Source organism: Equus przewalskii, chromosome 4 (assembly GCF_037783145.1).
Source record: "Equus przewalskii isolate Varuska chromosome 4, EquPr2, whole genome shotgun sequence".
NCBI lineage: Eukaryota > Metazoa > Chordata > Mammalia > Perissodactyla > Equidae > Equus > Equus przewalskii.
The window spans coordinates 14,901,659-14,913,975 of NC_091834.1; the positions used below are offsets into that span (position 1 = coordinate 14,901,659).

General features: G+C 58.2%; 2 protein-coding genes and 1 long non-coding RNA gene across 7 annotated transcripts in view; all 3 read right to left on the reverse strand.

Moving 5' to 3' along the window:
• Nucleotides 1-1,859: 1,859 nt before the first annotated feature.
• LOC139082765 (uncharacterized) lies at nucleotides 1,860-4,810 on the reverse strand. The gene is made up of 2 exons (XR_011538978.1): nucleotides 4,691-4,810; nucleotides 1,860-3,522 (listed from the first exon to the last, which is right to left on the reverse strand). It is a non-coding gene; the product is annotated as an uncharacterized lncRNA (long non-coding RNA).
• A 1,072-nt stretch (nucleotides 4,811-5,882) lies between these two features.
• On the reverse strand, nucleotides 5,883-8,410 carry MYL7 (myosin light chain 7). 3 transcript variants are annotated; one of them, XM_008526250.2, is made up of 7 exons: nucleotides 8,213-8,410; nucleotides 7,872-7,985; nucleotides 7,621-7,696; nucleotides 7,330-7,434; nucleotides 6,864-6,942; nucleotides 6,620-6,668; nucleotides 5,883-6,059 (listed from the first exon to the last, which is right to left on the reverse strand). In XM_008526250.2, the coding sequence occupies exons 1-7, from the start codon at nucleotides 8,213-8,215 to the stop codon at nucleotides 5,958-5,960; spliced, it is 528 nt and encodes a 175-aa protein (XP_008524472.1). In that variant the 5' UTR covers nucleotides 8,216-8,410; the 3' UTR covers nucleotides 5,883-5,957. The 3 variants fall into 3 exon arrangements, with proteins under 3 accessions (XP_008524472.1, XP_008524471.1, XP_070471613.1); XM_008526249.2 differs by having other exon boundaries at nucleotides 5,883-6,071; XM_070615512.1 differs by having other exon boundaries at nucleotides 5,883-6,134.
• A 1,124-nt stretch (nucleotides 8,411-9,534) lies between these two features.
• GCK (glucokinase) overlaps nucleotides 9,535-12,317 on the reverse strand; it is a 50,537-nt gene continuing 47,754 nt past the window's right edge. The window contains exons 1-4 of one of the 3 annotated variants that reach the window (XM_070615510.1): nucleotides 11,924-12,260; nucleotides 11,569-11,724; nucleotides 10,807-11,040; nucleotides 9,535-10,497 (exon numbers count right to left, since the gene is read on the reverse strand). In XM_070615510.1, the coding sequence (XP_070471611.1) occupies nucleotides 10,353-10,497; nucleotides 10,807-11,040; nucleotides 11,569-11,696 (507 nt within the window). In that variant the 5' untranslated portion in view covers nucleotides 11,697-11,724; nucleotides 11,924-12,260 and the 3' untranslated portion in view covers nucleotides 9,535-10,352. Of the gene's footprint in view, nucleotides 10,498-10,806; nucleotides 11,041-11,539; nucleotides 11,725-11,923; nucleotides 12,261-12,317 lie in introns of those variants that run through there. The other 2 variants (XM_070615508.1, XM_070615511.1) reach the window with 2 other exon arrangements.

Genomic DNA, 12,317 nt, shown 5'->3' on the forward strand with positions numbered 1-12,317 from the left:
TGTCAACTCCTTTGGCCTTGCCGCACTTCGAAGCCCCTCACCTCCCTTTCTGCTAGGAAATTGTGAGGTCACCTGTGTAGACAGCACTAGCTCACCCTCCAATCTGTTTGCATGTCCTCCATCTGCACATTTAATCAGAGAAAGAAATGAAGCAACGCAGTGGCCCCTGCCCTGTGGACGTGCCTGGTGGTCCTGAACTGAAACCAGTGTCACGGGGTGCTTACTCTGGGCTGACCTCAGCAGAAGAGGCCGGGAGGGTATAGGGGGTGCTGTCAAGAGGTGTGCAAACGTCTTTATTTTCAGCCCCTGGATATGTGTGGGGCCTGGAAACCTCCAGGGGTGAGGACTCAGCATGCCTGTGGGCTCTCCAGGGCCATCTGTGGCCAGTTTATTCTCCTGGAGAGGGGGACCCAGACCTGTAGACTTAGGGACTTACTCTTAGACTTACTCTGCTCTGGGATCAGTCTGCATGAAGATGAACAGCAGATTCAAACCTGGCTCTGCCACCTCTGGACTGTGTGTGGCCTTGGACAGGTTGCTTAACCACGTGGTGCCTCAGTTTCTCTATCTGTGAGGTGGGGATAATGGTCCTACCGTGTTGGTTAGGACTAGGTTCTGCTATAAGTATAAAAAACTCCAACTAACAGGGCTTCAATCACATAGAAGCTTATTTCTCTTTGTGTAAGATATGGACGGAAGGTGTAGGTATTGGGTGGTGCCCCCAAGTGTCAGGGACCCAGCTGGGTCAGGCTCACAGCTCCCTACACCCCTGGGGGTCGTGTGCCAGCCATGTTCCAGGGAGAGAGGTGGAGGAGGGCACACATCTGTCTCTTAAGGTCAAAACTGCCACACAATATGGGCTCTGACACCCACCTGGTCACAACTACCAGCGAGTGAGACTAGAAGTGTAGTCTTGACTCTGGAGCCAGAGGCTGGGGATGAAAGGCCTGCCACGTGTGGCTCACGAAGGTGCTGGGTGCCACGCCTGGCCCAGGAGTGCTCAGTGAGCACCAGGTGCCATTCACATCCAGCCCAGCCTTTCCTTCACAGATGAGGAAACCGAGTCCCAGAAAGGGAGCAGGGGATGTTCAAGGTCCTCACATACCCAGTGAGGGGAACTGGAACCGGGCGCCTGAGAAGGCCTCCCCCAGGGCAGTCCCTCCCTCTGTCTCTCCACACCGCAGCCTTTCAGCCCAGAAGAGTCTGGAAGGCTCACTGCAGAGAAGAGGTGACTATGTTTAGACTATTATTTACCGGTCTCTCCAGCTTAACTGACACTTCTGCATTCTTGCTGCAGGAAAATCAAAGCAAAGAGCCAGGCTGAGATCTCTCAGACCCTCCCACTAAAACTGAGGAATTTGACCTTTCAGCCCAGTGGGAGAGCGTCTGGATGGGAGGGTGGGCAAGTGGGCTGTGGGGATGGTGACCACCATCAGACCCTGCTAGCTAAACCTTAAAAAGTCCATGCCTCCTGCAGAAGCGTGCAGATTCCCAATTTCTCATGCCAGGGTGAAGTTTAAGAGCCTGTCTAACTTTATCAGCGGTGTTAACTCATCTAAAGAATGTGCCCTGTGGTGATGGTGCTGACTACCCTGGTGGGGTAGGGTAGGGCAGGGACTGGGCCCCAGGGCAGGGGGCTGAAGGGGTCTCAGGATAAAATCAGAAAATACAACAAACCGGGGCCTGGATCCACACTGACCGTGCGCTGCGCAGTTGGCCAGCCCGGCCAGGCCACTCTGCCCCCACCCCTCACCCCCCATCCGGCAAGGCTGAGGCTCTGGTAGATGGAGCTTCAGGCCATGCTGGGGAGGTAATTAAAACAAAATCTCCTGCCAACACAGAAAACCTTTCCACAAAAGTCATGAGAAAGAAAACAGATGTATTATGGCATAAGCATTAGACCAGAACTTGGTGCTCATCACAGGCAATCCGCTAAGAGACGGTAAAGACAGGAAGAGGCTGGCCCTCTTTGCAGCCAGGTCAACCCATCCACATGTGTTCTCAAGAGAGGCAGAAACCACTCCTGCAGTGAGGGCACCTGACAGCACCTCTGTCACACAGCTCACCTGCACACACCTGGCTGCTGGGGGACCGACCACCGGGGTTGGCTGATTGCCTTTATCCAGAGGAAGAACAAACTTCTGATCTCTTTAGGATTGGAAGCAGGCTTGCAACTCGGAGCAGGAGCCCCAAGGGAGGCTCCTACCTCCCACGGAAACTGAGAGATGGGGGTGCGACCTCTCTTCAAAGAGATGCTCCCAGGTCCTTGGGATATCTTCCTGGGTTGTTAAACTGGCAAGAGGCTTACTTAGCTTTTAGATTTACAAAAAAGAAGTAGGGAAAGAACTTAGAAATTTTCTAAAGGAAGTGCTCTAAGAAAAGAGAGGAGAAAAGTCCGTTTCCTTTCCTTGTACCAGGGAGTAGGAACTGTTTATTTTTAATCTGCATCATCTTTATGGCCTTCTCTGCCTGCTGCCCTGCAAAGCCTGAGTGAGGGACTCGTGCCACAGCGGGCCTGCCCTGGCTCGAGGGCCCTCCTGAACAAATGTGTTTCCCCGGGGTCTCCCGAGGTTTTGCATCTCCAACCGGCCCTGTGTGAGGCCTCTGCTGCCTTTGCACCCAGGGTGTTGGCGGCGGGAAGGAGGGGTTTGGGTTGGAGGCAGGGATGGGATGGTACTTCTCTGTGCACCCCTCAGACTGAATGTGAGCCCCTGGCAGAGGAGGAGGAAGGGGTTGAAGCTGACGGAAGTTCCTCCAGAGAGTCCTGGGAAATTCTGGACATGGTCCCAGTGAGGGCAAGAGGCTCAGAGACCTGCTCAGGGACTCCAGCCGAGCCTGCTAGGGGTGGGGTGTGGGGAGGGTACCTGAGGACCAGGAGCTCCAGGACATCTGGAGAGAGCACCTTGGCTGGGGGGGTGGGGGGGGATGTCCTTACAGAGCAGCGAGGCTTCTAGAAAGACAGGAAGTATTGGGGGGTGGCCCAGTGGCCTCTTGACGAGGCTCCCCTTGGGGAATAACTGGGGTACAGAGTGGCGGGAGTGTGTCAGAAGCCTGCTCTTGAGTCTTGACAGACCCTGAGTCACACAGGACTTGGCCCTGCCCTCCGGTAGGTAGAGCATTTCCATGTGCATTTCCCACAGGGAGCACTGCCTGGCCCCCTCTCAGCCCACCCCAGCCATGCCCACCTCCCTCCACGGTCCTCGAACGCTGGCAGGTGACACCGTTAGCCCACTCTAGCAAGAGAAGCCTTGGCTTCCCCCAGGAAAAAGTCTGCCCTCTGCAAATGAGTTCGTATGGTTTCTGCTCTCTGGAAAGAAAACCTTCTCTCCTTTCTGCCAGAACACGCAGAGGCAAGTCGGCCTAGATGACATGGTCTTCCTTTGGGTACATTCTGAGAGAGCGCTGGCGTGACCCCTGGTTACTGGGTGTGAATCCCAGGGACCGCCACCAGCCCCAGAGACTGCAGGCTTGAACACATCCCACAGGTAACTCAGTGCCGTCCAGTGGAGTGGTAATGTGAGCCTGCAATGAGAGCCACATATGTCATTTAAGGTTTTCCTGTAGGCACATTAAGGAAGAAAAAAGAAATAAGAGAAGTTCCTTTTAGGAGTTTTTCTATTCAACCGAATATATCCAAAATATTATCATTTCAACATGCATTCAATGGACAAGTTATTAATGAGATATTTTACTTTTTTTTGGTACTAAATTTTCAAAATACGATGTCCATTTTACACCTGCAGCACCTCCGAATTCACACTGGCCGCACTGCACGTGCTCAGGAGGCGCAATACAGGCCTGTCTCCTTCTCTGCTTCTCTCTCTCTCTCTCGTCTCTCAAACATGCACACATACTCTGCCCTCAGTTTACTCCAAACTAACACTAATACAGGCAGTTTTGGTGCAGAAAGGACTCACCTTAGCAGACAACTACTCCAGGAGTGTGAAACGAAACAGTTTTTAAAAGCAGAATCATGACTCACATACAAATATAAACTTTGACACCTGTCAGAGATCTTTTTTTTTTTTAAAGATTGGCACCTGGGCTAACATCTGTTGCCAATCTTTTTTTTTTTTCTGCTTTATCTCCCCAACCCTCCCCCCCGGTACATAGTTGTATATCTTAGTTGCAGGTCCTTCTAGTTGTGGGATGTGGGACGCCGCCTCAACGTTGCCTGACGAGCGGTGCCATGTCCGCTCCCAGGATCCGAACCCTGGGCCACCGCAGGGGAGCGCGAGAACTTAACCACTCGGCCATGGAGCCGGCCCCCCTGTCAGAGATTTTTTCACTTGTTAATGCATGAAGCCACCAATAAGATGTCATAACTGGTTCAGGGAGATTCAGAGAGCAGATGCAATCTAGGCTGACAGGAATGCGGAGATGAACTTGCTTACTGGGCACCAAGCTGGCCTCTTGCACAGAGAAGGAGGAAGTTAACATGCTTCACTGGATAATATTTATTTGCCTCTCTAGGGAGGGAATCGTTTACCTTGCTGTTAGTCATCTGCAACTCATGGAGTTGTGAAATAGCTCAAACACAGTGACAGGTGCAGAGCTCCCCCAGAATCAGCCAGCCTGGAGGGGGTGCTAGACAGCACCCTTTTCAAGCCACCCATGATCTTTTTGGTCCATTTCAGAGTCTTTCACAACTTTTCCCCGCAGAGGCTCGAATTACAAAATTATCCCTTACTTTTTGAGATGGGTTTGTTGAACAAGCAGAACTTGTGTGCTGGAATCACAACACAGTCTTGACTTTGTTCACCCGTTGTCCCTGCAGCACGGCCAGTGCGGTGGGCTGGTTGCCTGCTCTCTGGATGAAAACGCACGCAGTCCCATGACTTTTGCGATCACCAATAAGCAATAAAAAACACTATGGTAACTTTAAACCTCAAGTCTCAATGTAGTAATTAAAATTGCCAAGTCCCAGATAAAAATCAAAACTGAAGCTCTCTCCAGGTGAAAATGCCTTCAGGAAGGGAGTGCAGTCAGCTCCTTCCTTCTTGCTCTGTCATCCCACCTCCCCAGCCAGGGACTGCAGCAGGGCTTGGCGGGAGGGGACTAAGCGGGGAGAGAGCTCTTACTCAGCTGTTACTATCCCAAGAAGGGCTTTGTGTGCTCTGGGTCTGGCCCAGAGAGCTGTCTCTCTCTCTCCTCCCCCCTCCCCCCCCTCCCTGAGTGCTCTGCTCTGGAGGTTCCCCTGCTGCCCCCCAGTAGCCACAATGGGGCTGTGTCCTGTCCAGGTGAGGTGGGGGATGGGACACTAACGATCCTCTCCAGAGAAATCCTCTCCCTCTCTCCAGCCACCTTCGGAGGTGCAGAGTCAGTTCCTGAGCATCTCCTTGCTAGTCTGCTGTACTCTGGCCCCGCCTTTGGTGTCAGGCACCTGCCGTGTTTTCAGATGCGTTCCTCAGTGCCTTTCCCACAGGGCCCAGCACAGCACACACCTGTGTACGGAGGCCCACCTGAGCCAGCGTGCAGAGGTGGGGCTGTGTGGTCAAGGGGTCCGATGGGCAGAGTCTCAGTGCCGCAGCCCGCCAGCTGGGCTGTTGGCAGAATGTTTGCTGAGCGCCGGGTAGGCGGCCTCAGGATGCTGAGCAGAGGGCCTATTGTGCGGCTGTCTGGGCCTGGTGGAGGCGGGTGTAAGGCCCACCATTTCCTGTCCTAGAGGTGCCACCTTGGGCGAGATGCCTGCCCTCTCAGGCCTCAGTGTTCTCATCTGTAAGTGAGCATATCATGGTTCGTACGTCACTGGGAAGTGTGGGGTGCATTGAGGTGGGCTGGTGAGGGGCCTGGCTTATTCCCATGGTGATCCTCGCATCAGCCCCTCGGATCCCCTTGGCTGGCCCCCACCCCATCTGTCACAGACAGGCCACCACTGCAGGTCTAATTCAGAAACAGCGTTTATTGAGGTGGCCCTGAGGGCCTGGCACTGAGCCACAGCTGCCCGCGCCTCCGGCTCACTCCTCCTTCTCGTCCCCATGGGTGATGATGTAACACAGGGACTTGTAGTCGATGTTCCCTGCCAGGTCCATGGGCGTCAGGGCAAACATCTGCTCCACCTGGGGGAGGCACTGGGGGAGCTCCTGGCTCCAGGCACAGCCCAGCCAGGGAGGCCTGGGGAGCCGGCGTGTGACCTAAGGGAGACCTATGACCCTTCTCCTTGCCCTCTGGGGCTGCATTTTGGCCCTTAGCCTTTTCAGCCCCAAACCCAAAACTGTGAGTTAATGTTTTTCTGTTGTCCGACTTTGACCAAACTGGCGGGGGAGGCGCGATGAGGGCCATGGGTCAAAGGGCCCACCCTGGCCCTGGGGATGCTCCCCTCTCTTCTCTGTGCCGCCCCCACGCCCGCATGTACAGAACCTCTTCCAGATGCTGAAGGTGCCACTGTGCTCCCACCCCGGCCTTTGCACACATGGCTCTCCCAGCCTGGCACACCCTCCTCCCTTTTTGACTCCACTTTCTTTACCCTCCAGATCTCAACAGAGATGGAACCTCCTCTGGAAAGCTGGCTCTAAGCCCACAAGGGCAACGGGACACCAAGGCCTCCCCAGTGCCCTGTGGGGTGAAGGGCCCTGCAAAGGGGTGGGGGAGGGCTGTTGAAAGAGCCAGGAATTCTCACCTCAGCCGGAGAGAATTTGTCTGCCTGGGTCAGGAGAAGCTGCTTGAACCTGGGCGGGTGGGGAGCAGTGGGAGAGCCCGGGTGAGTGGCTGCACAGAGAGGGGGGAGGAAGGCTCCCATGATCCAGGTGACCACCCCCCAAAGAGCAGAGAGGACCCAGAGTACAGGCACCACCCTCACAAGGGGCCTCATCGCCCCGCCTGCTTCCAGCACGGCGCCCATCGTCCCCGCAGCTCCCACTCACTCATCCTTGTTCACTACGCCTTTGCCACTGGGGTCAAACATGCGGAAGGCGCTCAGGATGGCTTCCTCGGGGTCTGTCCCTGGGAGGCCAAGGGCACAGGTGAGCACCCACGTCCCGAGCTCCCCAGCCCCATCCAGGAGGGACCCAGGGTGCAGGGGGAGCCCTCCACGTCCCAGAAGAGGTGGGCTGAGGGTGTTCCCTGATACAAAGTGTCCTTCGGGGCCCAGAGAGACCGAGATGGGCTGTCCTCCTGAGAGGGGCAGGCCTGACTGGGATTCGGGATTTGGGAGTGGAGGCTGAAAGCACCTCTTCCAAACCTGAGTCAGGACTTGGGTGACCAGCGCCCATGGGTCTGGGAAGCAGGGGTGGGCTCCACATCCCCTGGGTGGGCAAGGGCCAGGTGGGGTCCAGGCAGGGTTCAAGCTCGCTGCCTCGCCAGGGGGCTCCAGACCTGCCCCAGGCTCACCGTTGAGCTTCTCTCCGAAGAGCGTGAGGAAGACGGTGAAGTTGATGGGGCCCTTCCCCTCCTGCAGCATGGCGTCCAGCTCCTCTTCTGGGACACTCACCTTCCCTGGTGGGGGTAGGGGCGTGAGATGGACACAGGGACCCTGGGTGTCCACGAGTGCGGCCCAGACTGCCCTCCCCTCCTTCCCAGGTAGGGGCAGCTCTGAGTGGCGGAGGAGAGGTGGAAGTTAGGTGTGACTGGGCAGAGGCAGGTGTGAGGAGACGGCAGGCTGGGTGGGAGGCAGGCACCCACCGAGCTGGGAGTAGGTCTCCCGAAGGTCTGACTTGCAGATGATGCCATCCCGGTTCTGGTCGATGCAGCTGAAGGCCTGTGAGGTAGGGGGCCACAGTCTCCAGTTGGGAGCAGCCCCCACCCCAGGGAAGGCAGGGGGTGGTGGGAGGAGCAAGGACAGGGGCCAAGACGACTGACCTACAGAGAAGAGGGGTATATGTGGGGTGGGGGCTTCAGGATGGGTCCCAGGCTGTTGGGGGTGGGGCACTCACTTCCTTGAACTCCTGGATCTGGGCTTGCTCGAACATCGAAAAGACGTTGGAAGAGCCACGTTGGGCCTGCTTGGTGGCCCCGGCCTTGCCCCTGGTCCCCGCCTTCCTGCTGGCCTGCAACACTGTGGGTGGGGAGGGGTCCTCTCCCTGGCTCCCCAAAGACCCCGCAGTGCACACCCCCAGAGCATTGCAGGAGAGGCTGCTTCAGAGTCCTCTTCCTGTCCCTGGAGACCACCTCTCTGGGATCAACACAGGCACAGAAATGGCTGGCTCTGCTCCCCCAGCCCAAGGGACCGTATCTGGGAGGCCTCTGGCCTCACATCCCCCCACCTGGCACTCACCATCTTCTCTCTGCGGCAGCCTGGTTGCCACGAGGGGCCCACAGCCCCCTTTATGTCTCAGCCTTATCACCTACAACACCAAATAAGGACAGGAGGAGAGGACAGGCCCAAACTTGGCAGCCCCCGTCTGGGCTGGGGGAAGACAGGGCCCCAAGCAGATTCCAGCCACATTCCTGGTGACCTCTAGGCCCCCAGTCTGTAACATCCGGGTGTCCACCCATTCCGGCAGCACCTCCTGAGAGCAGAGCGGGCTCACAGCTCTCACCACTCTATGTGCTGCTCCCCTCCTCTGACTGTCCCTCCTGCAGGTCCAGCCCAGAACCTGTCCAGTCCAAGAGGACAGCGGGCGCAGGGCTGGCCTGGGGCCCCCACTGGGCTTGGCAGGGCAGTGGGTGGCACTGAAGTTGGTCTCTGGCCTGAGACCCCCAGGGATTCCCAGAGGTTTTGGTGAAGATGCTTGGCCCTGACCTCTCGCCCCTCTGACCAAGGTGCAAAAAGCAGCCCTGAGCTGGCTGTGACCCCAAACAGAGCCTGCACATGATGCTTTTGGAGCAAGAGCTCTGCCTCCATCCCTCGGGAAAGTGGGTCGAGAGTCCCTCATGTGGGGCTCCACCGTGGAGCAAGGGGCCCGGGTGCCCTACACTGTGCCAGAGCAGCAGCCTCATGTCTCCTTGCAGGCCCAGGGCACAGAAGGACTGGAGGAAAGGGGACCTTTCCGCTGGCTGGCCCCCTGAACCTGGCTCTGCCAGGCTGCCCTGTCTGGCTGCCCCGCCACCCGGGAGTGAGGCCAGATCCTGCCAGTTGGTGTGAGGAATGCAGAGAGGTTCTTATCCCTCAGACCCAATGTCCCTTTGGTACAACAAGTAAGTGTTTCATAGCACCTCCTTTGCTCTCCTGAAATGAATTTTATAGGACATATAATTTACCTTCATAGAGAATTTTGAAAATCAATACAATGCCCTGATCTGTAACATAAAGGAAAACTAGGAAGTAATCTATATTCAAATGAGATCTGATATGTGAATGCTCAAACATGGGTACATTAGTACCAATAATGAATTGGATGCTTGCGCAAACTTCTGATGCATAATTTAGAGTCGAGAGAACTAAAAAGACTGGAAGCAATTCCATAAGAGACACACCAGAAAACAAGAGAACATCTCAAGGGGGGTTTGACTGCTCAAGATCACAACTTTGGGTTAAGCTCTGAATGAAACGACACAGTTGGTAGTTTCTTTCATTGAAAACTGAGTGGATGCTAAAATCCTACAAATACCCACAGCCCTTATACCCAGAGATAAAGAACACTGGACAAGGCCATGTTCTAAACTTTTAAAACTTTTAATTAAAAAAACCCACACTGTCCCAGGTTGGGCATGGAGAGGTTGGTGTGGCACATGGAGGTCTGGTGAGACGAGAAGCCTGGGTGGGCCCTCCCGGGTGCCCCCAGGCCTGCCTGTGCTGGGGCCTGGGCTCCACCTCTTCCAGGGCCCCTGGCTAGGGGCTTTGCATCTCCTGTGAGGGTCCATCCCAGAACCCCAAACCACTCAGGGATGGCACTATGGGAGGGAAAAGGCTGCCATCTCCAGGCTTTGAGTGTACCTGCAGCCTCCCCTCCCACCCTACCCGCTGGTAGCCCAGGCCTAGCTCTAGGTCTGGCTGGCCCCAGGGGGACTGGGGGGGGGGGGTGCCTCCCCATTTAGGCTGAGTTCCCAGGGAAGACAGGCCGCAGCAGAGGGCACCCGCTTCCCAGAGCTGGGCTGAAAGCTCCGAGAGGCAGGCAGTGCAGAAACGCAACAAAGTCCTGAGTGAGTGACTCCTTTCTGGGTCCTCCATTACAGAAAGAAAGGCAAGGGACATTGGGGGTCTCCATTCGTGCTCATCCAGCCCCCAACCCAGTCAAGGCCCCAGGGCTGTCCCACCAACTGACTCTGAGAGAAGAGGGCTGCCCGGGTCCCACATTCCCCCTGCGGACCTTTCCCCATCTTCTGGAGTGGCAGCAGGGATAGGAGGCATCCATGGTCCTTACAAGGAGAGGCCTCCTGACCCCCCAGGCCGGGAGCATCTGTGGGGAGCACGTTCCCTGGAGCTCAGGTCCAGCACCGGCGCCAGCCTCCTCCTTGCCACGCCGCCTCGGTTCTCACTGGCCCAGCATGCAGGCCTTCTTACAGGCCACCGCGGAGATCAGGGCCGCGCCCCGGCCGCTGCCCTCCTCCGACTCGATGAAGGTGATCTCGCAGTTGGGCGTCAGCCTGCGCACGCTGGCGTGGAACCGCTGCTTGAAGCTGAGCAGGGGGGAAGCAGAGCTGCCGAACCTCCTGCCTGCGCTCCCAGCTGGCCTCCCCCCGCCTCGGGCCCACCCTCCAGAGCCGGTCACGCTCTCTGAAGGCAGCCACAGGGGATAAGCCTAGGGGACCCTTCCCATGGGTGTGAGCCAAGGGGGACGAGAGAGAAGAATCCTTGGGGCCTCAGAGAGGGTCCTTCTCGGCCCGCATTTCCTAAGCGGGGACTGCGGCCCGGCTGTGCCCTCAGGACGCGCTCCCACGACGGGGAGGCGGGGCGCGGCGGGGTGGGCGGATGGCTGCGGGGCGCACCTTGGGTGCAGCTTGTACACCGAGCCGTCTACACCCACGGTGATGCGCATCACGTCCTCCCTGCGGCTCTCGCGCATGCGGTTGATGACGGCCGCCAGCCCCGCGGAGCACATGTGCGCGGCGCGCGTGGACACGCTCTCGCAGGCGCGGCGCACGATGTCGCAGTCCGTGCCCGAGGGCCTCAGCCCCAGCGTGCTCAGGATGTTGTAGATCTGCTTGCGGTCGCCCGAGTCGCTGCGGGGCGGGGGCGGGAGGGCCGAGGGCGTCGCTGGAGGGTCGGCCCCAGCGGCGACCTCTTCTCCAACCCGTGCCGACCTCACCCAGGTAAAGCGCTTGGGGCTCGGGCTCCGGAGGGGAGCACGTCCGATTCCGCAAGGCACCAGCAGTAACCTGGTCATGACTCCACTGTTTAAGCCCTGGGTATCCGCTCTAAGGTGGGCGACACTGCCGCGCCTCAAGGCTGTTGCGTGGATGAAGTGAGGCGATGTCCGCGGCCCATGGTGGGGACGCGCGGGCTGCTTCCACTGCCCGGCGGCGGGTTCCACCGGGGGCAGGAGGCCACCCCCGCCCCCTTAAGCTCCGTCCGGCTCCCCACCCCAGGACCTCACCCTCCCCCGCACCCCCCCCCGCATCGCCCCCTCCCCGGCCGAGCGCCCACCCCCAAGCCTCACCCGCAACCTCGCCCCTTGTGTCCCTGTCCCGGACCCCGCCCTCTGCGCACTGCCCCCTGTACCTGCCCCACCGTCCGCTCCACCCACGCACCTCTCGACTTGCGACACCAAGCGCGTCTCGAAGGCGCCGCGCGTGCGCAGCTGCTCGGAGGCCTCCCCGTGGAAGAGCAGGTTCTCGTCCACAAGCTTGAGCAGCACGAGCCGCACCAGCTCCCCCATGTACTTGCCGCCGATGAGCTTCTCATATCTGGACAGGGGGCGGCCGGGTCATCCCCAGCAGGGAGGTTCCCACGCGCAGGCGGAGCTTGGGAGCCGGCCCCACCGCCCCCCACCGCGGCCATGAGGCGGCCATCTGGGCGCTGTGACACCCACCCTTGGCAAGCCTGGGTTCGTGCCCGTTCCCTCATTTATGAGCGGGGGGCTTTAGGACTACAGGGGTGAGGAACCTGCTGTGGGGCCTCGAGAGTGGCCCAGCCCCTCTGATGGGCCTTGCGCTGAATCCCCTTTAGTCCTCCCACATCCTGTGATGGGGTGCTGTTCTCATCGCTCGGTTGCAGTTGGGAAAACTACGGCTCCGGCTCCGAGGCGCTGGTGACCAGCCTGGGCGCCCCCCTGCCGCCCCGCTGGGGCTCTGCGCTCCTGAAATCCACGGAGCTGACCGCTGGTGCCGGCCGGCGTCTGCGAGCCTTCCTATTTTCATCTAGTAGTACATTGAATACTACTGATCTAGCGGAGGGTTATGAGAGTCAGAGAGGAAGCTAGCCACGGAGTCAGCCAGCACGTGCCTGGCGCGTCTGTTAGGCGCCTAATAAAGGGTGGCCGTGACTCCGACAAGCTCTG

What these genes read in the sequence shown, in the direction of transcription:
- MYL7 (XM_070615512.1), bottom strand. An exon ending in GGAGACCTACTCCCAGCTCG is followed by an intron (nt 7,435 to 7,620) that starts GTGGGTGCCTGC and finishes TACCCCCACCAG; the next exon opens with GGAAGGTGAGTGTCCCAGAA. An exon ending in GGCGTAGTGAACAAGGATGA is followed by an intron (nt 6,669 to 6,863) that starts GTGAGTGGGAGC and finishes CCACCCGCCCAG; the next exon opens with GTTCAAGCAGCTTCTCCTGA.